The sequence below is a fragment of the Oncorhynchus masou genome, chromosome 21, assembly GCF_036934945.1.
Source record: "Oncorhynchus masou masou isolate Uvic2021 chromosome 21, UVic_Omas_1.1, whole genome shotgun sequence".
Lineage (NCBI taxonomy): Eukaryota > Metazoa > Chordata > Actinopteri > Salmoniformes > Salmonidae > Oncorhynchus > Oncorhynchus masou.
Genome location: NC_088232.1, coordinates 35,903,532 through 35,928,785, shown reverse-complemented (window position 1 = coordinate 35,928,785; position 25,254 = coordinate 35,903,532). Strand labels below are relative to the sequence as shown.

General features: G+C 44.5%; 2 protein-coding genes across 3 annotated transcripts in view; both read right to left on the bottom strand.

Moving 5' to 3' along the window:
- The window catches only part of LOC135508246 (formin-like), a 69,411-nt gene extending 66,460 nt beyond the window's left edge, over positions 1-2,951 (bottom strand). For both annotated transcript variants that reach the window (XM_064928305.1, XM_064928306.1), the window contains exon 1: positions 201-2,951. In XM_064928305.1, the coding sequence (XP_064784377.1) occupies positions 201-2,114 (1,914 nt within the window). In that variant the 5' untranslated portion in view covers positions 2,115-2,951. The remainder of the gene's footprint in view (positions 1-200) is intronic.
- LOC135507500 (formin-1-like) lies at positions 2,620-24,665 on the bottom strand. The gene is made up of 4 exons (XM_064927013.1): positions 23,057-24,665; positions 9,487-9,650; positions 2,929-3,022; positions 2,620-2,735 (listed from the first exon to the last, which is right to left on the bottom strand). Exons 1-4 carry the CDS (start codon positions 24,663-24,665, stop codon positions 2,620-2,622), a joined length of 1,983 nt encoding a protein of 660 aa, XP_064783085.1.
- Positions 24,666-25,254: the final 589 nt, after the last annotated feature.

Here is a 25,254-nt window from a genome sequence, read left to right as displayed (position 1 = left end):
ATCTCGAATCAAGATCATGACCAAAACTAATACCCTACTGTCCTGTCTGCCTTGCAGGTCACAACAAAACACAACATACACTTCAAATGGCTCTACATTCCTACATTTCAAAACCTTGATGATCTGAGAACAAACAAACAACAGGGTTGTATAAGATACAGAAGGAATAAACCTTTGAGTTAGACACAAACAGTACATACTTTAGACTCCGCTGGACCTTTTTGCTCACTGCTGGGAGACTTGGAGGTTCTCTCAAAGATGGATTTCAGCAGGTCCTTCTCACTTTTATTTTTTTTCTTGACAGCCTCTAAATCCACAGGATCCGCTGTATCCCTTTTAGCAGGTTTGGAGCTGAAGAGACTCTTAAAAGTGTTTAATGTTGTGTCTGAGGCTTTCCTGTTGTCTGCTGGTGGGGTGGTGGGGATCAGCTCTGGACCCTGGTCTGTCGCCCCCTCCTCCCCCCTCTCAGGCTCCCTGTCTCTGAGCTCTAGCAGTGGGTCCGGCTTGTCCTCGGCCTTGGTCCCGTCAAGGTTGAGCAGCTGGCTGAGCTGCCCCAGGAGATTACTCTTGGTCTCAGACACATGTTTGGGCTCAGGACGTTTCTTGGGGGTGCGGCTACTGGAGGTGATCTGCTCAGGGAAGTTATTGGCTTTGTTGACGGTCTTCTTCAGGCTCAGAAGGGCCAGGTCAGCGTCTCTCTGTTTGATCTCAGACACTGTCTCCCTCTCCTCCCCCACAGCCCCTTTCCTCAGAACCCGCAGTCCACTGAACAGGGCAGGCAGCTGGAAGGAGGGGGAGGAGACTGTGCCACTGGAGGGGGAGGCGGAGGGTAAGTCTGTGTCGGGCCTCCTTTTGACAGTCATGTCGCCTTGGCCTCTGGGTGAGACAGAGACAGGAGTGGCACTTGGCTGGCTGTCAGTTGGGGATTCTCCAGGAACACGCGACACAGCCAGACCAGTCCTTAAAATACCTTTTCTCACTTCAGTGTCAGGCTGCTTCTCCAGGCTAGGAGAAGATGTCTCTGCTGCTTCAGGTGGCTTTGACTCAGAGAGGGTGGAGGGGGAGTCCAGGCAGTGGACATGATCTTTATGCTCCTCAGTTCCAGTGTTTTCCCCAAAAATCTCCTTCCTCTGTCCAGAATCTTGGCCCTCTGGCTGTCCTGACTGCAAGGCAGTGTCGTCTGCTGCTTCCTCTGATGTCTGGGGTTCAGAGGTGAGAGACAAGTTAAGAAGTGAAGCCACTGCAGAGTTGTCTCCAGCACACATGTCAGTAAGGCCCAATACCTCCTGGCTGGTGCTGAAGCCTTTGGCTACTTTGTGGTGATGATAGCTGGACCCCTTGGCACCCATGGCTGCTGCATCCACACCCACCTCCACAGGCCTGGGATCAGTGTAGAGGTCGGTGCTGCAGCCGTCTCCAGGCACTTGTGTTTTGGAGACAGAGGAGATCAGTCCAAGGTCTGTCCCACTGTTAGATCTGCCCATAAACCTTGCAGAGTACAGAACAGAGGTGTCTTTGAGGGATCCCTCCACAAGACTATGTGGCTTAAACACAGGCAGCTTTAAGTCTGTCTCAATGGCACCTCTCACTGGGCCAACGGGTGGCAGCTGACCCTTGTTATCATCGAACACTGCCACTGTCCACTGGTCAACGTCAGGTGGGAAGGACATTCCAGGGGCATCAGGCTTGTCCGATTGGCTGAGGCTGCTGATCCCCTCCTCATCTTCCATCTCTGTGTCGCTACAGATCTCCACCATTGTAACCTGGACCAGACCTGGGTCGGCCGTGGAAACAGACACCTGGCCGGCGTTAGGAGAGGTCACAAAGCTACTGGACTCATTCTCCCATGATTCAATCCTGTCCTCTCTTTTATGAAGTACCACACTCATACTCCTCACGTCACTGATAACATCCAGGGTACTTTGATCACTGACCCCTGTGAGATCGTTCTCTTCATCAGACAGGGTCCTGAAAGCCATCAGCACCGCAGTCTCCCCCGCCAGCCTCTGAGGCTCAGTCTTGTCCCCACGTGTAAACATAGTGGATATCTTATTGCGGAACAAATTGGATTGCTGCTTCCCCTGAACCTCAGAGCTATTACTTACACTGTCCATTTTCACAGAGCCCTTAAATGCACTGTAGCATGTACTTCGGGCAGTGAACTCTGGGTCGGCAGGTAGCCTAGCGTTAAGAGCGTTGGGCCAGTAACCAAAAGGTTGGTTCGATTCCCTGAGCCGACTTGGTGAAAAATCTGTAGATTTGCCCCTTGAGCAAGGTTTTTAAGCCTAATTTCTCCTGTAAGCCGCTCTGGATAATAGTGTCTACTAAATGACTAAAATGTAGTCAGCCAGCCAGGTAGAAAGGCTACCCCAGTACAGTCTGTCCATTCAGTGTCACAAAAGGATCATCTCTACACCTCTAGCTGTCTAACCTGCCAAACTGTGTCCACTTCTACTGGTTCCAATGAACAAAAGGCCTTTGTGAGGACAAATCCCCGAGCTCTTCTTACCCTCTCCAGGAGGGCTCTAGCTATAACCCCTGCTATCCTGTAATCCAGGTTGGCAACACAAAACCTTGCTATGCTGTGAATAGACAACTTTCTTCAATCACAAACAGCCTCTACTCTACATTTTCCAGAGTTCCAGAACTTCCAGTTTTGTAGAGCAGAATTCCAATGACGTGCCCGGTCAAGTCAAACTGTTCAGAGGCAGGAAGCATGTCCCGGAATAATCTCCCTGGGAATCCAGGAGAAACAAATTATCACTTTCTCAGGAAAACAACGGAACAAGTTATTTGAATTTGGCCCGGAAGGTTCCAATACTCCTCTCTTGCTATATGTGTAGATACAGAGACCTGAGTCAGAGCTACTGTCCGAGTTTCCCTCCTGGCATAGTTCTTTCCCCTCTCTTCCTGTGTGTATATGTGTACAGAAGATCTCTGTGTTCCTGAGAAAAGCCTCCAGGTTGGAAAAGAATGCGGCACACTGGTCTATCCGGTCTGGCCCCGCCTCCCCCCGCCCTGACTGGGAGGGAACTGTGGCAGCAGGCAGCACAGGTGTCCGGTTACTGCTTCTTACTTCCGCAAAATGGCAACCATGGGTAGCTGGAGCTCTCTGTTGATTAGCGCTGTGCTCTCTGAGTGAAGTGTAAGAGTGGGGCTGCTAGCTAGTTAGCTGGCTAATCTCCTGATGATCAGGTGGACCGCAGGGGAGATCCTGCCCTGTGTTACTCTGCTCTTTGCTCTCTGTACTATTACAGCATAGGGCTTAAGCTGTAGTGATTAGTCAGTCTGCTGCTGCTGCCCAGCCCTGACCAGCCCTGACCAACACTGCAATCTTGTGCCATCAGTAGCTCTGCTAACATCAAGTGGCTAATGCTGCTACAGTTTGGTGAGAGGAAAATAAGTATTGATTCCCTCATCTCAGAGTGTGAATATCGTTAGATAAGATTCGTCTTGACACTAAATCATAAACTGCAAACATACATATCATGACACAAGTTTTCTAGTACAGTGAGTTTATATTGAGTGTACACAGACAAGCAACACTACAATATGTATAGTCTACAAAACCTGCTGCTTCAAAGAGGTACGATGGGTTCAACAATCTATCTAGCACCAAGCAACTTTTATTTGAACACAATGTACACTACCACTTGACAGGTTTTAGCACAAAAGAGAGCACAGAGGCCTGAAAAGTACTTGGTGAAATTAGGGCTGCTTGGTCATTTAACTTTCAGAGGGTGCTCAAAGCCCTACTAAGGCCATAGTTAGCAGCCAATGTTCACTGCTCAATGCATTCCTTCAGACATAGGAATATTAAGAATTACCAATGGTTGTCAATGTGATTTAGAGCCCCATACCAAACCAGACATGCAGTTTGTGTTCAAAGACAAAAACATGCCATTAATAACAAAGCTCTGTAAACATTAATAATATATTAGATAATCATATTTATAATGTATTAGAAAATACTATTATTGTACTTAAAACATTATTTCTGATCTTCTGGGGTTTAAAACAAATCCACAGATAGTCAGTCAGGGGCTGTCAAGCCTGGAGCGAGGCCCATTATGTCATCAAATCAATAGCATTGGTGTTTCATTTACTAAGTGTAAATCCATCAGCTAGCCGCATAGCCAGGCCTCAGCACGACTTACCCTGTCTTGAAGGGCTGAGAGGAGCTGAGTAACAGTGACAGTAACTACTGTTTTAGGACAGTATCGAATCACAATACATATAGAATCGTGAGAATCATAATACATATCGTATCAGGACCTAAGTATTATGAAAATATCGCATCATGAGGTCGCTGGCAATTCCCAGCCCTAACCACAACTACCGTACAATGGTTGAAAAGCAGTATATCAATCAAGTAACAAGTGACTTGTAAAACAAGTCACCCCAATGGATGCCATGACTACAATGCCAGTGTAGGCCACACCACACATGAGTATGTGTGTATCTTCATGTTGAGACAGTCTACCACTAGTCTAGAGGTAAAACAAGAGACAGGTTACTTTTGTTATGATATGCTACAACAAAGATCAGGGAGTGTCTTTTGATTAAACTATGCTATGTCACTCTAACTGACACACAACCACACCCAAACCACGCAATAATCTACCCTTCAAATCTAGTCAAATGGCATGATGGAATCTTGACAGACAGACACAGGAATTGTTAAGTTGTTGCAATTTACAGTTCATTTGGAAAGCACTCATACCCCTTGACTTAAAAAAAATACATTACAGACTTATTCTAAAATGGATTAAATCATTTCCCCCCTCATTAATCTACACACAATACCCCATAATGACAAATCGAAAATAGGTTTTAGAAATTGCAAATGTATAAAAAAACAAAAACAGAAATACCTTATTTACATAACTATTCAAACCCTTTGCTATGAGACTTGAAATTGAGCTCCGGTGCATCTTGTTTCCATTGATCATCTTTGAGATGTTTCTACAACAAATTCTATTGATTGGACAAGATTTGGAAAGGCACACATATGTCTATATAAGGTCCCACAGTTGACAGTGCATGTCAGAGCGAAAACCAAGCCATGAGGTCTTAGGAATTGTCCGTAGAGCTCCGAGACAGGATTGTGTCGAGGCACAGGTCTGGTGAAGGGTACCAAAACATTTATGCTGCATTGAAGGTCCCCAAGAACACAGTGGCCTCCATCATTTTAAAATGGAAGAAGTTTGGAACCACCAAAACTCTTTCTAAAGCTGCCCGTGTCCAAACTGAGCAATCGGGGGAGAAGGGCCTTGGTCAGGGAGGTGACAAAGAACCCAATGGTCAATCTGAGTGAGCTTCCAGAAGGAAGCATCCCACCTTTATGGGCCTTTGAGAAACAGACGCCTCACAAGTCCTCCACTGGCAGCTTCATTAAATAGTACCCTGAAACACCAGTCTCAACGTCAACAGTGAAGAGGCAACTCCGGGATGCTGGCCTCCTTGGCAGAGTTCCTCTGTCCAGTGTGTGTTCTGTTGCCCATCTTAATCTTTTTTTTATATTGGCCAGTCTGAGATATGGCCTTTTCTTTGCAACTCTGCCTAGAAGGCCAGCATCCCGGAGTCACATCTTCACTGTTCACTGTTCACGTTGAGACTGGTGTTTTGCGGGTACTATTGAATGAAGCTGCCAGTTGAGGACTGGTGAGACGTATGTTTCTCAAACGAGACACTTTAATGTACTTGTCCTCTTGCTCAGTTGTGCACCGGGGCCTCCCACTCCTCTTTCTATTCTGGTTAGAGCCAGTTTGCGCTGTTCTGTGAAGGGAGTAGTACACAGCATTGTATGAGATCTTCAGTTTCTTGGCAATTTCTCGCATGGAATAGCCTTAATTTCTCAGAACAAGAACAGGCTGACGAGTTTCAGAAGAAAGTTATTTGTTTCTGGCCATTTTGAGCCTGTAATCGAACCCAGATACTCAACTAAATCAAATCAAGTTTATTTGTCACATGCGCCGAATTCAACACCTTACAGTGAAATGCTTACTTGCAGGCTCTAACCAATATTGCAAAAAATGTGAACAATAAGTAAGATAGGTGAACAATAAGTAAGAAAAGAAATAAAACAACAGTAAAAAGACAGGCTATATACAGTAGCGAGGCTATAACAGTAGCGAGGCTACATACAGACACCGGTTAGTCAGACTGATTGAGGTAGTATGTACATGTAGATATGGTTAAAGTGACTATACATATATGATGAACAGAGAGTAGCAGTCGCGTAAAAGAGGGGTTGGCGGGTGGTGGGTGGTGGGACACAATGCAGATAGCCCGGTTAGACAATGTGCGGGAGTACTTGTTGGTCGGCCCAATTGAGGTAGTATGTACATGAATGTATAGTTAAAGTGACTATGCATGTATGATAAACAGAGGGTGGCAGCAGTGGAAACAGAGGGTTTGGGGGGGGGGGGGGGACAATGCAAATAATCCGGGTAGCCATTTGATGATCTGTCCAGGAGTCTTATGGCTTGGGGGTAAAAACTGTTGAGAAGCCTTTTTGTCCTAGACTTGGCACTCCGGTACCGCTTGCCATGCGGTAGTAGAGAGAACAGTCTATGACCTGGGTGGCTGGGGTCTTTGACAATTTTTAGGGCTTTCCTCTGACACCGCATGGTGTAGAGGTCCTGGATGGCAGACAGCTTAGCCCCAGTGATGTACTGGGCCGTACGCACTACCCTCTGTAGTGCCTTGCGGTCAGAGGCCGAGCAATTGCCGTACCTGGCAGTGATGCAACCCGTCAGGATGCTCTCGATGTTGCAGCTGTAGAACCTTTTGAGGATCTCAGGACCCATGCCAAATCTTTTTAGTTTCCCGAGGGGGAATAGGCTTTGTCGTGCCCTCTTCACGACTGTCTTGGTGTGTTTGGACCAGTCTAGTTTGTTGTTGATGTGGACACCGAGGAACTTGAAGCCGTCGGTGAGAATAGGGGCGTGCTCAGTCCTACTTTTCCTGGAGTCACTGGTGCTTCCTGCTTTAATTTTTGCTTGTAAGCAGGAATCAGGAGGACAGAGTTGTGGTCGGATTTACCAAATGAAGGGTGAGGGAGAGCTTTGTGTGTGGAGTACAGGTGATCTAGAATTTTTTCCCTCTGGTTGCACATTTAACATGTTGAAAGAAATTTGGTAGAACTGATTTAAGTTTCCCTACATTAAAGTCTCCAGTCACTAGGAGCGCCACCTCTGGGTGAGTGGTTTCCTGTTTGCTTATATCCTTATACAGCTGACTGAGTGTGGTCTTAGTGCCAGCATCTGTCTGTGGTGGTAAATAAACAGCCACGAAAAGTATAGCTGAAAACTCTCTAGGCAAGTAGTGTGGCCTGCAATTTATCACAATATACTCTACTTCAGGAGAGCAAAATCTAGAGACTTCCTTAGATTTCGTGCACCAGCTGTTGTTTACAAATATGCACAGACCACCCCCCCTCGTCTTACCGGAGTGTGCTCTTCTATCTTGCTGGTGCAGCGTATATCTAGCTGAATATCCATGTCGTCATTCAGCCACTATCCTGTGAAACATAGGATATTACAGTTTTTGATGTCCCGTTGGTAGGATATTCGTGATCGTACCTCGTTTAATTTATTGTCCAATGATGCATGTTGGTGAGTAGTATTGACGGTAACGGCAGCTTTCCCAGTCGCCTTCTCCGGGTCCTGACCAGGCTTTTTGTCCTCTGTACCGACATCTCTTCCTCTTGCAAATAACTGGGATGTCGGCCCTGTGGGGTGTTTGGAGAATGTCCTGTGCGTCCTTCTTGTTGTAGAAACAATCTTTGTCTAATCCGAGGTGAGTGATCGCTGTCCTGATATCCAGAAGCTCTTTTTTGCCGTAAGATACGGTTGCAGAAACATTATATACAAAATAAGTTACAAATAACGCAAAAAAAACACATAATAGCAGAATTGGTTGGGCGCCTGTAGAACTGCTGCCATTTCTTCTGCCGCCATTTTACAGCAAAGGCTAACTAGTCTAAAGAAGGCCAGTTTTCAGCTGTGCTAACAAAATTGCAAAAGGGTTTTCTAATGCTCAATTAGCCATTTAAAATGATAAACTTGGATTAGCTAACACAACGTGCCATTGGAACACAGGAATGATGGTTGCTGATAATGGGCATCTGTACGCCTATGTAGATATTCCATTAAAAATCTGTCATTTCCAGCTACAATAGTCATTTACAACATGAACAATATCTACACTATATTTCTGATCAATTTGATGTTATTTTAATGGACAAAAAGTTGCTTTTCTTTAAAAAATAAGGACATTTCTAAGTGACCCCAAACTTTTGAACAGTAGTGTATAAGTGTATTAAAGTAGTAAAAAGTTTAGTATTTGGTCCCATATTCCTAGCACGCAAAGATTACATCAATCTTGTGACTCTACAAACTTGTTCAATGCATTTGCTGTTTGTTTCTGTTGTGTTTCAGATCATGTTGTGCCCAATAGAAATGAATGGTAAATTATGTATTGTGTAATTTGGAGTCACTTTTATTGTAAATAAGAATCGTATATGTTTGTAAACACTTCTACATTAATGTGGATGCTACCATGATTACGGAGAGTCCTGAATGAATCTTGAATAATGATGAGTGAGAAAGTTGCAGAGGCACAAATATTATACCCCCCCAAAAAATGCTAACCTCCCCTGTTATTGTAATGGTGAGAGGTGAGCATGTCTTGTGGGTATGATATTTGTTTGTCTATAACTTTCTCACTCATCATTATTCACGATTCATTGCAGGAATCGGTTACAGCTTGAAGATTCTTTTTGAGTGGACAGCTTGATGACAATCAGTCAATATTTAGGTCACCCAGAAATATACTTAGGTATCTGTTGATATCAAATACATTATCAAGCATTTCCCACATATAGTCCAAAAATTGACTTTTAGCGGTCGGGAGTCGACAGCAACTTCCTATGAGAATAGGCTTTAGGTGAGGCAGGTGAACCTGTAGCTATATTACTTCAACATCATCTGACACTACCCTGCAACAAATGGCTGATGTTTGGATGGATGATTGGCTTCTGTAGTGAAAACACCTAGAGACACACTGCACCTAAGGGGTTAGTACAGTAGCTAGAGTCAGTCCTGGGCTCTGAACCACCAAGGACCACAGCACCACATCCCAGATCTCTTAATGTTAACGCAACTGGCGGAAATCATGATCAGGTGGTTTAGCGCTTCAGTAGATTGGAGTACTCGCTGGCCTGGAGCCCTGAGGGAACAGCACTGTCATGCTACACTGCTCTGAAAGCGGATACGTAATGGAGGATGACTAATGCTATTGTGTAGTAACCTTTATACAGTATCAACTAGGGCCAGAGGTGTTCCTGACCATGTGACCCACCTGACCAGGAGAAACTCTAGGGCCTAGTTTCACCTTGGCCAGTTCTTTCCTGGTTAGGTCGCATAACCCTAAGTATGACCTATTGCTGTTAGCTAAATGTGTGGGTGGAGCAGCTCTCACCGTGCACTCCAGTTGAGGGTAGTAGGGGGTATCTCCGATTATGTCATCCTCTGGGGGCGTGATCCTGAGGAAGTCCAGGTGATTGGGACGGGAGACACGGTTCAGGGAGTCCTGGGTCTGGGAGATGGCATCATCACCGTCCAGCATCCAGATATCGGCCTCCTCTACACACACACACACACAAACACACACAAACACACATGTGCACATGTAAACACACAATAAAGAGTTGTTATGAATTGTAATAACAGGTGTATTAGGATAGACTGAAACACACACTCTGTTAGGGAGGGATTTTACACAGCAACAGAGCCAGCATGTATCCTGAATGGATAAAGTGGGGGGAGGTAGAACGCAGGCATCGTAGTTAAAAAAAACCAAAGACACAGATTAAGCACATCTCTGCTGCAGGGTACAGATGTGTTTTATATACTGCACATAGCTAGACTTGCTTCAGCCTGAGGACCACCAACCACCCTCTAATCTGATAAAGAACAATGCCCTCTAAAACAAATGCCACTATAACCAATATGGATTTCTGTATATGAGTCAATGCATTGGCCATCGCAGCACTGTAACAGAGTACATTACCTACGGAATGGTAATACGCTCTTCTCTAAAACAATTGGCTAAAGAAACCAGACCAACAGCGTGTTTATGTTTGTTTTCACTCACTGTAACACATCTATTCTGTTGTCAGGGATTGGAGAGCAGAGCAGCTGACATCTAGCCCACTCAGAGAGAGACTAAACTTGACTAAATCTGACTAGATCACTATGTTCTGGCTAAACTATGGTGGAACAGAGCTGCAAGAACAGGGCTGATGTGAGTAGAGTCTTTCATCCATACCCTATTCCTATTCCCAGATAATCCTCAAACACCTCCACTCCCTTCAGCCTACAGGGAAGGATGTATTCAGATTCATTTGGACTTTGTGATTCATAGCTCAGAGACAACCTCATCCATAGTCCATCACCTCTCCAGCCTATGATCACAAATAATGTCATGGGTTGGCTATTATGGTGGGCTCCCCAAAAACATAACACCACAGTGCATCTCACAAAAAAATACTGTCACATCCACATATGCACACGTGGTACTCTCACACACAGCGAAAATACTTCCTGCATTCTTCTCCTTGGGAGTGAACATTTCACTTTTAGTCTACGCCTGTTGTTTACAAAGCATGTGATGAATACAGTATGATTTGAGAAGTGCTGAAATACGATAAAGACAGAGAGGTGGGGGAGAAAGAGAGATAGAGAAACAGCTCACAATGAACACGCTGATGCTCAACAACCTCAATTCAGGGTTTTCTCATGCTGTAATACAACACCTTCCCACGAGGGTCACACTGCTATCACTTCAACCTGTTGTTTAGATAAATAATAAGGTTAAACTGAGAGGTACAGTGGTTTGTGAAAGTATTCAACTCCCTTGGCATTTTTCCTATTTTGTTGCCTTACAACCTGGAATTAAAATGTATTTTGGGGGGGTTATATCATTTGATTTACACAACATGCCCACCACTTTGAAGATGCAAAATATGTTTTATTGTGAAACAAACAAGAAATAAGACAGAAACCCCGAAAACTTGAGCGTGAATAACTACTCACCCCCCCCCCCCCCCAAAGTCAATACTTTGTAGAGCCACCTTTTGCAGCAATTACAGCTGCAAGTCTCTTGGGGTATGTCTCTATAAGCTTGGCACATCGAGCCACTGGGATTTTTGCCCATTCTTCAAGGCAAAACTGCTCCAGCTCCTTCAAGTTGGATGGGTTCTGCTGGTGTACAGCAATCTTTAAGTCATACCACTGATTCTCAATTGGATTGAGGTCGGGGATTTGACAAGGCCATTCCAAGACATTTAAATGTTTCTCCTTAAACCACTCAAGTGTTGCTTTAGCAGTATGCTTATGGTCATTGTCCTGCTGGAAGGTGAACCTCCATTCCAGTCTCAAATCTCTGAAAGACTGAAACACGCTTCCCTCAAAAATGTCCCTGTATTTAGCTTCATCCATCATTCCTTCAATTCGGACCAGTTTCCCAGTCCCTGCCGATGAAAAACATCCCCACAGCATGATACTGCCACCACCACGCTTCACTGTGGGGATGATGTTCTTCGGACGATAGGAGGTGTTGGGTTTGCACCAGATATAGCATTTTCTCATTGTCTCATTTGACCAGAGTACCTTCTTCCATATGTTTTGGGAGTCTCCCACATGCCTTTTGGTGAACACCAAACATGTTTCTTATTTTTTTCTTTAAGCAATAGTTTTTTTCTGGCCACTCTTTCATAAAGCCCAGCTCTGTGGAGTGTACGGGTTAAAGTGGTCCTATGGACAGATACTCCAATCTCTGCTGTGGAGCTTTGCAGCTCCTTTAGGGTTATCTTTTGTCTCTTTGTTGCCTCTCTGATTAATGCCCTCCTTGCCTGGTCCGTGAGTTTTGGTGGGCGGCCCTCTCTTGGCAGGTTTGTTGTGGTGCCATATTCTTTCCATTTTTTAAATAATGGATTTAATGGTGCTCCATGGGATGTTCTGATATTTTTTTGTAACCCAACCCTGATCTGTACTTCTCCACAACTTTGTCCCTGACCTGTTTGGAGAGCTCCTTGGTCTTCATGGTGCCCTTTGCTTGGTGGTGTTGCAGATTCTGGGGCCTTTCGGAACAAGTGTATATATACTGCGATCATGTGACAGATCATGTGACACTTAGATTGCGCACAGGTGGACTTTTTAAAAACGAATTATGTGACTTCTGAAGGTAATTGATTGCACCAGATATTATTTAGGAGCTTCATAGCAAAGGGGGTGAATACCTATGCACACACCACGTTTCCTTTTTAAATCTTTAAAAAAAAAATTTGAAACAGGTTATTTTTCTAATTTCACTTCACCAATTTGAACTATTTTGTGTATGTTCATTCCATGAAATCCAAATAAAAATCCATTTAAATGACAGGTTGTAATGCAACAAAATAGGAAAAACTCCCAAGGGGAATGATTGCTTTTGCAAGGCACTGTATCTATGCTGCATAAGATGCTCAACTCTCACACACTATTAGATCCCTTCTCTTTTGGTGTTGTTTCCACTCTCTAAATCTCCTAAACACTATGATGGTGTTTCAAATCCTAATACTGTAAATGGGAGTCCCTCTTCTTATTGTATATTCCTGGCTCTTATATGGTGTTCATAAACTCCTCATTGGTCATTCCAAAAGTTCAAATGTACGCTTGAATAAAATATGCTTGAATAAAGGAGACGAGAACATATACTTCTGTGAAAATACAAATTAATATGTTTGTTCAGTACAAAATTATTATCTTCAAGACATTATTTTGAAGCCTCAAATGCTTTATATTTTCATTGCAAATTTTTACAAGACAAAACAATAGGTCTTTCGCATTTGTATATTGATAAAGTAAGACAGTTTAAAGATTTGTAAGGTATTTCACTGGCTCAAGGTCATCTAGAAGTCTCTGATAGGTGAAGCCCCGCCTTATCTCAGCTCACTGGTCACCATAGCAGCACCCACCCGTAGCACACGCTCCAGCAGGTATATCTCACTGGTCACCCCCAAAGCCAATTCTTCCTTTGGCTGCCTTTCCTTCCAGTTTGCTGCTGCCGATGACTGGAACGAACTGCAAAAATCACTGAAGCTGGAGACTCATATCTCCTTCACTAGCTTTAAGCACCAGCTGTCAGAGCAGCTCACAGATCACTGCACCTGTACATAGCCCATCTATAAATAGCCCATCAAACTACCTCTTCCCCATACTGTATTTATTTATTTATCTTGCTCCTTTGTACCCCTGTATCTCTACTTGCACATTCATATTCTGCACATCTACCATTCCAGAGTTTAATTGCTATATTGTAATTACTTTACCACCATGGCCTATTTATTGCCTTACCTCCCTTATCTTACTTAATCTAGTTTTCTATTTCTTTGTTTGTTTGTTCTCAACTAGCCTAGCAATCAATGGTTAAATAAAGGTGGTTCATTTTAAAGAAATATGGCCAATCAGAAGCAGCTGTCTATCAATGTTGTCTCTGATTGGGAATCATATTTAGGATGGTACATTGCAAAGGTTTTCTCCACCTTCAGTTGTGGGAATTTTTCTAATTCTTGTCTTGATTAGCATTTGGTTAGGATCTTGTTTTTGATAGTACATGAGTGTAGCTGCCTGTGAGCAGCCCAGAACGCCTCAATTTGCATCACAATTTGTTTGTGCTTGTTTGTTTTTGTTTGGTGAGTTTCGGGGATTTATTAAAATATGTGGAACTCTCGCAACGCAACACTGAGGTCGCCTTGGTCCGCGTTTTGTCATTTCAATGACCGTGACAAGTTTGAAGCACGAATCATCTAAGTCATAAACACCATGGGACCATGCAGCCATCCATACTGCACTCAGGAAGGAGACACATTCTGTCTCCTAGAGGTGAACGATTACTCACCTCAGATTGACAAAGAGTTTATCTTCAATGGGACGGAAATAGTGCAAATCAATCCCAGAACAACAGCAAAGGACCTTGTGAAGATGCTGGAGGAAATAGGTACAAAAGTATCTATATCCACAGTAAAACGAGTCCTATATTGACATATTGAAAGGCCGCTCAGCAAGGAAGAAGCCACTGCTCCAAAACAGCAACTGCACATGGGGACAAAGATTGTACTTTTTGGAGAAATGTCCTCTGGTCTGATGAAACAAAAATAGAACTGTTTAGTCATAATGACCATCGTTATGTTTGGAGGAAAAAGGGGGAAGCTTGCAAGCTGAAGAACACCATTCCAATCGTGAAGCACGGGGTGGCAGCAACATGTTGTGGGGGTGCTTTGCTGCAGGATGCACTGGTGCACTTCACAAAATAGATGGCATCATGAGGCAGGATAATTATGTGCATATATTGAAGCAACATCTCAAGACATCAGTCAGGAAGTTAAAGTTTGATCGCAAATGGATCTTCCAAATGGACAATGACCCCAAGCATACTTCCAATGTTGTGGCAAAATGGTTTAAGGACAACAAAGTCAAGGTATTGGAGTGGCCATCACAAAGCCCTGACCTCAATCCTATAGAAAATTTGTTGGCAGAACTGAAAACGTGTGTGCGAGCAAGAAGGCCTACAAACCTGACTCAGTTACACCAGTTCTGACTGGAGGAATGGGCCAAAATTCACCCAACTTATTGTGGGAAGCTTGTGGAAGGCTCCCCAACCCAAGTTAAACAATTTAAAGTCAATGCTACTAAATACTAATTGAGTATATGTGAACTTCTGACCCACAGGGTATGTGATGAAATAAATAAAAGCTGAAATAAATAATTCTCTCTACTATTATTCTGACATTCACATTCTTAAAATAAAGGTGTGATCCTAACTGACTTAAGACAGGGAATTTTTACTAGGATTAAATGTCAGGAATTGTGAAAAACTGAGTTTAAATGTATTTGGCTAAGGCGTATGTAAACTTCCGACTTCAACTGTATAAGTCATTTTAGAGAATCCAGGTCAGAGGGCCAGCTGATGAGCTCCATCAGCAGCAGATGTTAGAATGGAAAATGAATGTTAATGCAACAAATCGAATCGTATCAAACCGAATCGCGTCAAGTTGTTCCTCTAATCAAACAGAATCCCACCAAATCATTTGTAACTAAAACGTATTGAGTAGAGAACAGCACACTTCCATATTTTCATCCCTATATTAAACATTTACTGATAATTGGGCTTTTGAGACTAGTTTGTCCACATCTATAGCTGTGACGACACGGCATATTCTGAGCTGAGGACACAGGCAGCAGTGTTAAAATGGCATTAAGAGGGCCACGCTGCCACCTTCTGGACAGGAATAGTTAGAGAGGCTTTGCGTCCCTGTCGAAACAGTCAGTGCAGTGCAGCTCTGACTGGCTCTGAGCAGAAAGACCACCCTAAATATAAAGGTGCACAATGAATTAACACTGTCATCAGGGGATCTCGTGTCTTCTTCTGAAATGATGTGTGCCAAAACATATTATAGACTTCAATCTATTCAACTTTTGTTTATCACACATATCGAAAAACCCAATACTGGTGCACTGACAAATAATACTCAAACAATTAAATGAGAGTGAGCCTCCATTCCACTATAATAATAGAACGTTAAACTCATAAAGTGTTGACTAGAATCTGATTTAGAAAGCACTCTGCTGCATTAGGTAATACATTTATTAGCGTGTGCTCTGAAAACACTTAGCAGTTGCTTACACACACACACACACACACACACACACACACACACACACACACACACACACACACACACACACACACACACACACACACACACACACACACACACACACACACACACACACACACACACACACAATGCTAGGTGAAGCAAAGTTCACTGGCAAAAACTCTGCTCTAATTGTTATTTAATCTCCAACTTCTCTTAAACAGAAAGAATATTGTATTTAACAAACAAAAAATCTTCTTTTTCAAATATATATATTTTTTTAACCATTTTCCTTATTTAATTTCACTTAGTCTTGCATGTTGGCGCTCAAAGCCCTGCAATCACACCTGCAACCCTTTACATGTGAATATTAAACCCTGAATCTGAAAAAGAGAGCACTGGGCTGGGTGGGGTAGGGACAGCGCAGGGCTAATGGAACAGGGCTGTGTTAGTTAGGTCACATGTTGCTGAGAAGGCAACTTCTGGCTGATTGTGGAGTGCCTGGAGGTGTCAGTGGTGATTGATGACTGGAGATAATATGCAATTCACCGCTCAACAATCTCAAGGTGAGCAGGAACAAACCTCTTCTTAATGCACTCCATCGAACAGGCTGAAGCCATACATTATAAACCGTGCACTCTTCTCTCTCTCCCTCCCTCCCTCTCACCCACAGCAACTAACCCTCAAAGTGGTGTCCAGTGCCCTACTCCTGCCATACTATACAAACATCTATAAACTCATTATTCCAATTTAAAGACTGCCCATGTGCTTGGTTAACTTGAAACACCATCATCTCTGTACTGGAGGCAGGCTTTATACATCTTCATTTCCTGTCTGTCCTGCATGGTTTAACCCTGCTCCCGCTGCTCTCTGTGGGCCATTGGTTGGTTGTCTGAGGCCTGGTCTACAGAGGCAGGGTGGACATACAGTAGCTGAGAATGGAGATTCTCTCTCTCTCTCGTGCCCTGAAGGGGAGAGCTATAATGTAGCATGACGTGATGGTCACTGATTCATCATCACTCATCTCCTGTCTAGCACAAGCAGAGCGAATGGAGTGGGACTTGTGTGATGTCTGCACGTCAACATAAAGCACAACAACTAGAGGCTAAACAACTACAGTAATAATACATGTAAGCAATAAAATAGGTTTTCAACAGATAACATCAACCTAAAAGTGACATGATACATACATATGACTATTTATGATTATGATAAGAAAGGTAAGATTATTCTGAAGAGCTCCAACAGTAACAAGTTCCTCAGTAGAGAGGGACCGTAGTGTAGAACTATTCCTCTGTCCGTGATACACCTTAGACAGGCAGCGCGAGAGCTGAGCACAAACCCTCCTACCCAGACGGGCTTCGCACAATCTATTTCATGATCTGAATAGAGCTGGCCCTTGTCCTCACTTTGAGGAGCAATGTTGCATGACCGGCATTTTGCAATTGACACTAGGAGAGGAAAGACATGTCAACTGACTCCAGGCTGGAGTGATCATTTCCATATGGCCTGGTTTATGTCATCAAGGTATTATTTAAGGTACCTCAGATTGAGCAGGCAACATTCACTCATACTCTGTCTCTATTTGTGTCAGTTGCTGCGGTCTTCAAGAGAGCGAGAGTTGCACCCCTTCTGAAAAAACCTACACTCGATCCCTCCGATGTCAACAACTACAGACCAGTATCCCTTCTTTCTTTTCTCTCCAAAACTCTTGAACGTGCTGTCCTTGGCCAGCTCTCCCGCTATCTCTCTCAGAATGACCTTCTTGATCCAAATCAGTCAGGTTTCAAGACTAGTCATTCAACTGAGACTGCTCTTCTCTGTATCACGGAGGCGCTCCGCACTGCCAAAGCTAACTCTCTCTCCTCTGCTCTCATCCTTCTAGACCTATCGGCTGCCTTCGATACTGTGAACCATCAGATCCTCCTCTCCACCCTCTCCGAGTTGGGCATCTCCGGCGCGGCCCACGCTTGGATTGCATCCTACCTGACAGATCGCTCCTACCAGGTGGCGTGGCGAGAATCTGTCTCCTCACCACGCGCTCTCACCACTGGTGTCCCCCAGGGCTCTGTTCTAGGCCCTCTCCTATTCTCGCTATACACCAAGTCACTTGGCTCTGTCATAACCTCACATGGTCTCTCCTATCATTGCTATGCAGATGACACACAATTAATCTTCTCCTTTCCCCCTTCTGATGACCAGGTGGCGAATCGCATCTCTGCATGTCTGGCAGACATATCAGTGTGGATGACGGATCACCACCTCAAGCTGAACCTCGGCAAGACGGAGCTGCTCTTCCTCCCGGGGAAGGACTGCCCGTTCCATGATCTCGCCATCACGGTTGACAACTCCATTGTGTCCTCCTCCCAGAGCGCTAAGAACCTTGGCGTGATCCTGGACAACACCCTGTCGTTCTCAACTAACATCAAGGCGGTGGCCCGTTCCTGTAGGTTCATGCTCTACTACATCCGCAGAGTACGACCCTGCCTCACACAGGAAGCGGCGCAGGTCCTAATCCAGGCATTTGTCATCTCCCGTCTGGATTACTGCAACTCGCTGTTGGCTGGGCTCCCTGCCTGTGCCATTAAACCCCTACAACTCATCCAGAACGCCGCAGCCCGTCTGGTGTTCAACCTTCCCAAGTTCTCTCACGTCACCTCGCTCTCTCCACTGGCTTCCAGTTGAAGCTCGCATCCGCTACAAGACCATGGTGCTTGCCTACGGAGCTGTGAGGGGAACGGCACCGCAGTACCTCCAGGCTCTGATCAGGCCCTACACCCAAACAAGGGCACTGCGTAATTCCACCTCTGGCCTGCTCGCCTCCCTACCACTGAGGAAGTACAGTTCCCGCTCAGCCCAGTCAAAACTGTTCGCTGCTCTGGCCCCCCAATGGTGGAACAAACTCCCTCACGACGCCAGGACAGCGGAGTCAATCACCACCTTCCGGAGACACCTGAAACCCCACCTCTTTAAGGAATACCTAGGATAGGATAAAGTAATCCTTCTCACCCCCCTTAAATGATTTAGATGCACTATTGTAAAGTGGCTGTTCCACTGGATGTCATAAGGTGAATTCACCAATTTGTAAGTCGCTCTGGATAAGAGCGTCTGCCAAATGACTTAAATGTAATGTAATATGTAATGTCTCTGCTCTAGACAGTGGGAGGGAGTGAAAATCCTTTAAGAAAGTAATTTAAAAATGGGATTTACATTTGCTCTCCTTCTTAGAGCAGAGTAATTGCAATGACAATGAACATAGCATAGATAATCCGAGCAGAAATCTCTAATATAACGTGATTGTTATATATTCCCTATTGTACATCCATAAACAGACTTTAGGTCTAAAACATAGCGGGCGCAGAGCATTTATACTGAACAAAAATATAAACACAACATGTAAAGTGTTGGTCCCATGTTTCATGAGGTGAAATAAATTATCCAAGAAATGTTCCATACTCACAAAAGTGTATTTCTCTGTATACAAATTAGTTTTTCATCCCTGTTAATGAGCATGTCTCCTTGCAAAGATAATACATCCACCTAACAGGTGTGGCATATCAAGAAGCTGATTAAACAGCATGATCATTACAAAGGTGCACCTTGTGCTGGGGACAATAAAAGGCCACTCTAAAATATGCAGTTTTGTCACACAACACAATGCCACAGATGTCTCAAGTTTTGGGGGAATGTGCAACTGGCATGCTGACTGCAGGAATGTCTACCAGAGCTGTTGCCAGATAATTTAACGTTAATTTCTTTTCCATAAGCTGCCTCCAACGTCGTTAGAGAATTTGGCAGTACGTCCAACCACGCCAGTCCTGGACCTCCACATCTGGCTTCTTCACGGCCGGGTTGTCTGAGACCAGCCACCCGGACAGCTGATGAAACTGAGGAGTATTTCTGTCTGTATTAAAGACCTTTGTGGGGAAAAATTCATTCTGATTGGCTGGGCCTGGGTCCCCAGTGGGTAGCCCTTGCTCACAAGTGGGTGGGCCTGTGCCCTCCCAAGCCCCCCAATGCTGGGCCCCTGCCCAGTCATGTGAAATCCATAGATTAGGGACTAATTAATTAATTAAAATTGACTGATTTCCTTATATGAACTGTAACTTTATATGAACTGTAAATTGTTGTATGTTGCGTTTATATTTGTGTTAGTATAGAAGGGGAAGGGGAAAGGTGATCCCTAATCAGTTGTACAACTGAATGCATTCAACTGAAATGTCTTCTGCATTTAACCCTCTGAATCAGAGAGGTGCGGAGGGCTGCCTTAATCGACATCCACGTCTTCAGGCGCCCGGGGAACAGTGGGTAAACTGCCTTGCAGAGGACAATAGCTTTCTAAATGTTACATATATTTATACACTCTCCCGTACAGCTTCCTTTGACCAATTAAACATTGATAACTGAACCTCACACAGACAACAGACATGACAGAGATCGTATTTAAATGAGAATATTATTGGCAGGACCAACCATGAAGAGCAGCCTTTATTCTGACCTACATAGTAGCAATTCTAGCCCCTCTGTTGTCCATTTGTCCTTGTTAACATTTCAAGTGTAATGAATTATTGAACGTGGAGAAAGGATGGCTCAGAACCCACTGAGGTCCTTCCAAATGAACAGTGAGACTGTTTTCAGATTTCTATCAAAGGGGAGATTTAAAGGGGACAATATGCAGCATGGAGAAATATCATGTTACTATCTATACATACAGACACTGTTCATGCAATTCAATAACGGCCAGTATTCATGTTATATGCCTGTAGATGAAACTGTATCCTGTTCACTCAGGCCAAGAATAGTTATTTATAGAACTCATATTGATTAATCATGAGCCCACAACTGCCTGAAAAGCACACAGTGCCACAGACAGGCTAACAGGGGAAAATAATTCTACTGCTTTGAATCCTATTTCTCTTACCATTTAAAGGTAGAAGCCCATGTTGACCTTTAAAAGAAAATAGGATTTTCTGTCTGTTTGAATCTAGTCTCGGTTGTCTTGCATTCTGGGAAGCCTGGCGATCTAGGTTTAGGAGATGAATGAAAAATGGAAGCGGTGAAGAGTTAAGCCGGCTCTGCAGGAAACGGTGTGTATGTGGTGTGTGTGTATGAATGGGTAGATGGGGGGACATTACCATGATGAGAATTGATTCAGATTATTCCCACATGAGTAACACTCTCTATCCGCCTGCATACCCAGCCTTCCTCCAGCCATGACTATACTAGGCTGAACATTGGCTTTCAAGCCTGTGTCCCTTATAGTTCCTCAGCATTGTAGAGGAATCCTGACCGGATAGGAGTAACAATGCTTACTGGTCCAAAATCACAGACTAAGAAAGGTTCATTATTCACAGTCTATAAACAAAGTACAAGGTCAGTGAAATAGCAAACTGTGGGCAATTGCTGTTGAAAAGAGAGAGAGTATCAGCTACATTGGTGAGTAGATGCAGTGGTGAACGTAGATTTACTTTCTTCCCGGTACGGAACCTTCTATTTGTGCACGCACCTAAACAATGCATGGGCCTAATCATAGAACCATGTATAGAATCCCTATTAATTCATAAAGATTTGTCATTTAACTTTTAAAATGCATTAACTTATATTGTTGCATAAACACAACCAGTCATTATGTTTTCATCTGATTCACAAACAATCCCTTCAAACAGCTCCTTTACCAGGACACGTTCATCCACTCACAACATATTTCCAGCTTCCAAACAGTGGTGAATGGGAGGATACATCTGTTACACCAAACACCAAAAAGTGTAATGACATTTGGCAAATGTCATTAGGCCAGAATGTATGTGTCCACTGCTGTCTGCACTCCTGTCGGTTTCAGCCATGCTACCACATCGCATTTTGCAGCGTAGGCTGCTATACTACTCATTTTCAACTCCATTTGTCTTGCCTCTGCAGTATTGATAGATAATGGTGTAACAGAGTACAGTTTTCTTGTTTTACCGGTACGCATAACCCAACTATTTATTTTGCTGGGACGCTGTACCGGACCGTACTGCCTTACTTTCACCCCTGGGTAGACGTCATCAATGTAGTTACAATGTAATTACAGGTACCTGTCTAATGGAAGCACCAGGCAAACAATGATACAATCAACTTGCTTCATGACCTTTGTATCTTCCTTTACCAATTTGGACTGATGGGATGTACCCAAACACTAAGCCACGCTACAGCACTCTTACACTGATCAAAGGTTGGGAGGTACCAGACAACCTGCCGACACAACGTAAAAGCAGGCTACTCTTTGCTGTAGGGGCAAGGCATTTGGGGTACAATGGCTGACAGTCAATGTTACATTTTTCAATGACCGAGGCTTGTGACACTTCTACATGGATTTAGAAAGAGGATATGCTGTCGATGTAACCATGGAGATACTGCAGTTTATTAATTCCAGATTAAGAGGCCGTCAGGCCATTCGGGAAGTTCTGCTGCACTTCTGCTTCTTAAACTACATCCCAAATCCTAATCCTTTTGTTCTGTAACCCGTGTGCCTATTGAGGCTGTCTTTGTCACCTGGCAGTCTGTGAACTCGGTGGGCAGTGGTTTAGGAGGAGGTGCAGAGCACCGCGAGGACAACTTGGCAATGCTTCAGTTAACATTGTTTTCGTGAGAGCGGTAGTGGGTTTGAACTGCATGTCAAACCAGAGCCTTTGATCTGGGACCCCATCACAGCCCCTCCTTCCCTGCCCGGTGCTGAAACGGTTAAGAGTGTCTCATCAGCATGGGTTAGAAATTAAATCAGTCTCAGGCTCTGCTCTCTCTCTCTGTATGTTGGGTAGCTTTTTAATACGGAGTCGCATGCCAAGGGTAAAGCAAGCATATCAGGCCAGTCACAACCAAAACAGGATGATCAGAAACCATTTTAATTTAAACAGATTGGCAAGGGATGACTGTGCATCAGCTAGCACTGGGACATGCTTTACTCTGTCTCTCACCTAGAGGGGGGAACTACAGAGAGAAAATAGCTTCAATCAGTGGGGAAAACTCACACAGTGTGCAGTAGAAATAGTTTGTTGTTTGACAGCTACCACACTGCAGTAACCAAGCATTTCCAAAACATCTCCAGGCTGAATGGACTGGGTAAAAAAATGTAGCTATAGTGCTCAGGTGCTATATTCTACACATAAATCACTATGTAATCTCTCTTACAGCTAAGTTAACATAACAGCCATTGTTCTATTGATGCCTGATTAAGGACAAATTCTGAGAGGCATGTCCCACAAAGGAGTGAAAAGCATTGATGTCAACATTAGTGTCAAGACGGGGGAACATTACAGGAAAGAATGCAAGCGGTGCACAGAGTGCTTTTGATTGTTAATAACACTAACTCACCTGTTGCCGTAGATAGGCCATTTAAATTCCATTTGGAAGTCCCTGGTAGTCTGCTGAGGTTCAGGTCCAGCCGTGTGATGGTCCGCTTGTTGCCATTCTTATCTATGACCTCTGTGGTGACTTTGGGCTCCTCTTCGGATCCAGTCATGGGGCTGTCACTGTCAGTCCCCTGGCCAACGTCAACGTCAGAGAGGAGCAGGATGCGGTGGTTGAGCTGGGGGCTGGGGAGCTTGGTCAATAGAGGGGACAGCACTGGGGACATGCTCTGCAGACTGTTGGTGGCAGGGTAGGAGGTGTTGAACACCCCACACAGAGAGGGTGAAGAGGGGCTTTTCCTGTGGAATTTGACAGAGGAGGCCTCAACAGGAAGTGAGAGATGCAGCTGCAGCCCCTCTGAAGGTTTGGTCCCTCCCGTGTCTTTAATGTCCCTGTTTAGACTCCTCCACTCCCCATACCCCTGCTGACAGCTGCTCATCCCTGGCTGAGGTACATCTGATTCAGCCTCTGGATAGAACTCTTTGGACCAGTCTGGGCTAATATGGCCAACATGTTGCACTGTGCCCTCCATCTCCTGCCCCTTGGCAACCACCCTAACCCCCGTGTCCCTCCTGTTGACCTCATCATACAGCTGGTGGGCTGACTTGTCCTCAGACCTCATGGGACGAATGTTGTTCCCACTCATCATATGCTCTAGTTGAACATGATCCTGCACGTCTTCCAATAAACTACAGGACGAAGCTTCGTAGCCCAAGCAGAGTTCACTGTCGTACTCAGACATGTTGTTGCAGAAGTCCAGGTCTGGCTCAGAGGCACGAGAGTCTTCCTCCATGAAGTCCCAGCCCTCTCTAGCGATATGGAAGTGCTCCTCCATACTGAGGATGGGGTTGCTGGCCACACTGACATAGGAGCCTGACATTGGAGTGTCCAAAGATTGGAGAAAGGCTGGGGTCCCAGGAATGATTTTCTCCTCCGCCACTGGGACGAGGTTGGATTGATCCCGGGTCTGAGTCGAGGACTGAAAAAATAAAGACTCTACTGCAGTGCTCCCTATCCCTACTTTCTTCTTCATCTTGCTGTGCAGGAACTCCTCTGCACTGTTTAACTTCTTTCCCCCCAGCTTCTTCAGCTTCCCGCCCAGTGAGGAGGCTCTATCGTGCCCCAGAGACATAGAGAGAGCATGTTGAGCATTGCTGCTGAGGACCTGTCCCGAGAAGCTCCCACGACCCTCCCTGTGATCCTGGAGCTTCCCATCCTGATTACCCATCCTGACTCTGTCAGCGCAGTCTCCACACAGAGATAGGAGATCAGCCAGCAACTGGTGGTGCTCCGCGGCTAGCCAGCAGAGCTCAGCTACAGCCTCATTTGTTGCCTGGCAGCAGTTGAGGAGTTCGCCTGCGGACTCAGAAGACTGGCTTCTTCTTTTGGCCGAAATGGGATCTACATCTCCCTGGTCTTGGTCATTACAGGGCTGGGCCCACCGAGGGGCGTGGCTCTTGTACATAAACCCTGGGGCCCTCCCCTTGGGTTGATAAAGGCTGATACTGCACAGTTCCCGGATGGGCTCATAGAGACACAGGACTGTATGCCTGCCCTCCATTATGGGCGCCATGTTAATTGCTTAAGCACTTTAATAAAAATGGACTGTTGTCCCCAGACGCTGGTGTGTTTGGCGTTGGACTTCAGAGGAAGTGTCTGAAGAGCTCTAGCTGTTCATCATCTGGTTGATTGAACTCCTGTCAGAGAGAAATATGCTTTCATTGAGACAAACAGCCATTTATCTGCCTGAGAAAATATAAAGCATGTAACAGCTGTCAATCAATGTTTAATTTTTTTTACATTTAAAATGGAAAGTTGTATTTTATCTTTAGACAGATTTTTTTCTAAACTACCACCAATGCAAGAAGCCTAATATTACTATTAAAAGGTCCAGCAATACAAAGTATTTTTTTTAAAAGTCATTCAGGGCCAGTATTTACAGAGTAAACATTGATACTGTTCTGAGGGAATACAACATAAAGGTAGAGCAAAACCATAAAAAGAAATAACAAAACCTTTAAGGCTTTGTTATTTGTCTGTTATTCTATTGAAAATAACAGGTGCACCAGTGGAAATGCTTAGCACAGCAGAAGTCTCCGCGTTTGACAAATAAGCAACACCAGCCAGACCGTTTTAGACAGAAGATCTTTGACAATAGATCA

Coding starts and splice junctions, on each gene's coding strand:
- LOC135507500 (XM_064927013.1), bottom strand. CDS start 24,665: ATGGCGCCCATAATGGAGGGCAGGCATACAGTCCTGTGTCTCTATGAG. Junction 9,651..23,056: donor TGGCCTATCTACGGCAACAG/GTGAGTTAGTGT, acceptor GTGTGTGTGTAG/AGGAGGCCGATATCTGGATG. Junction 2,736..2,928: donor CAGGAACACAGAGATCTTCT/GTACACATATAC, acceptor CTGGATTCCCAG/GGAGATTATTCCGGGACATG.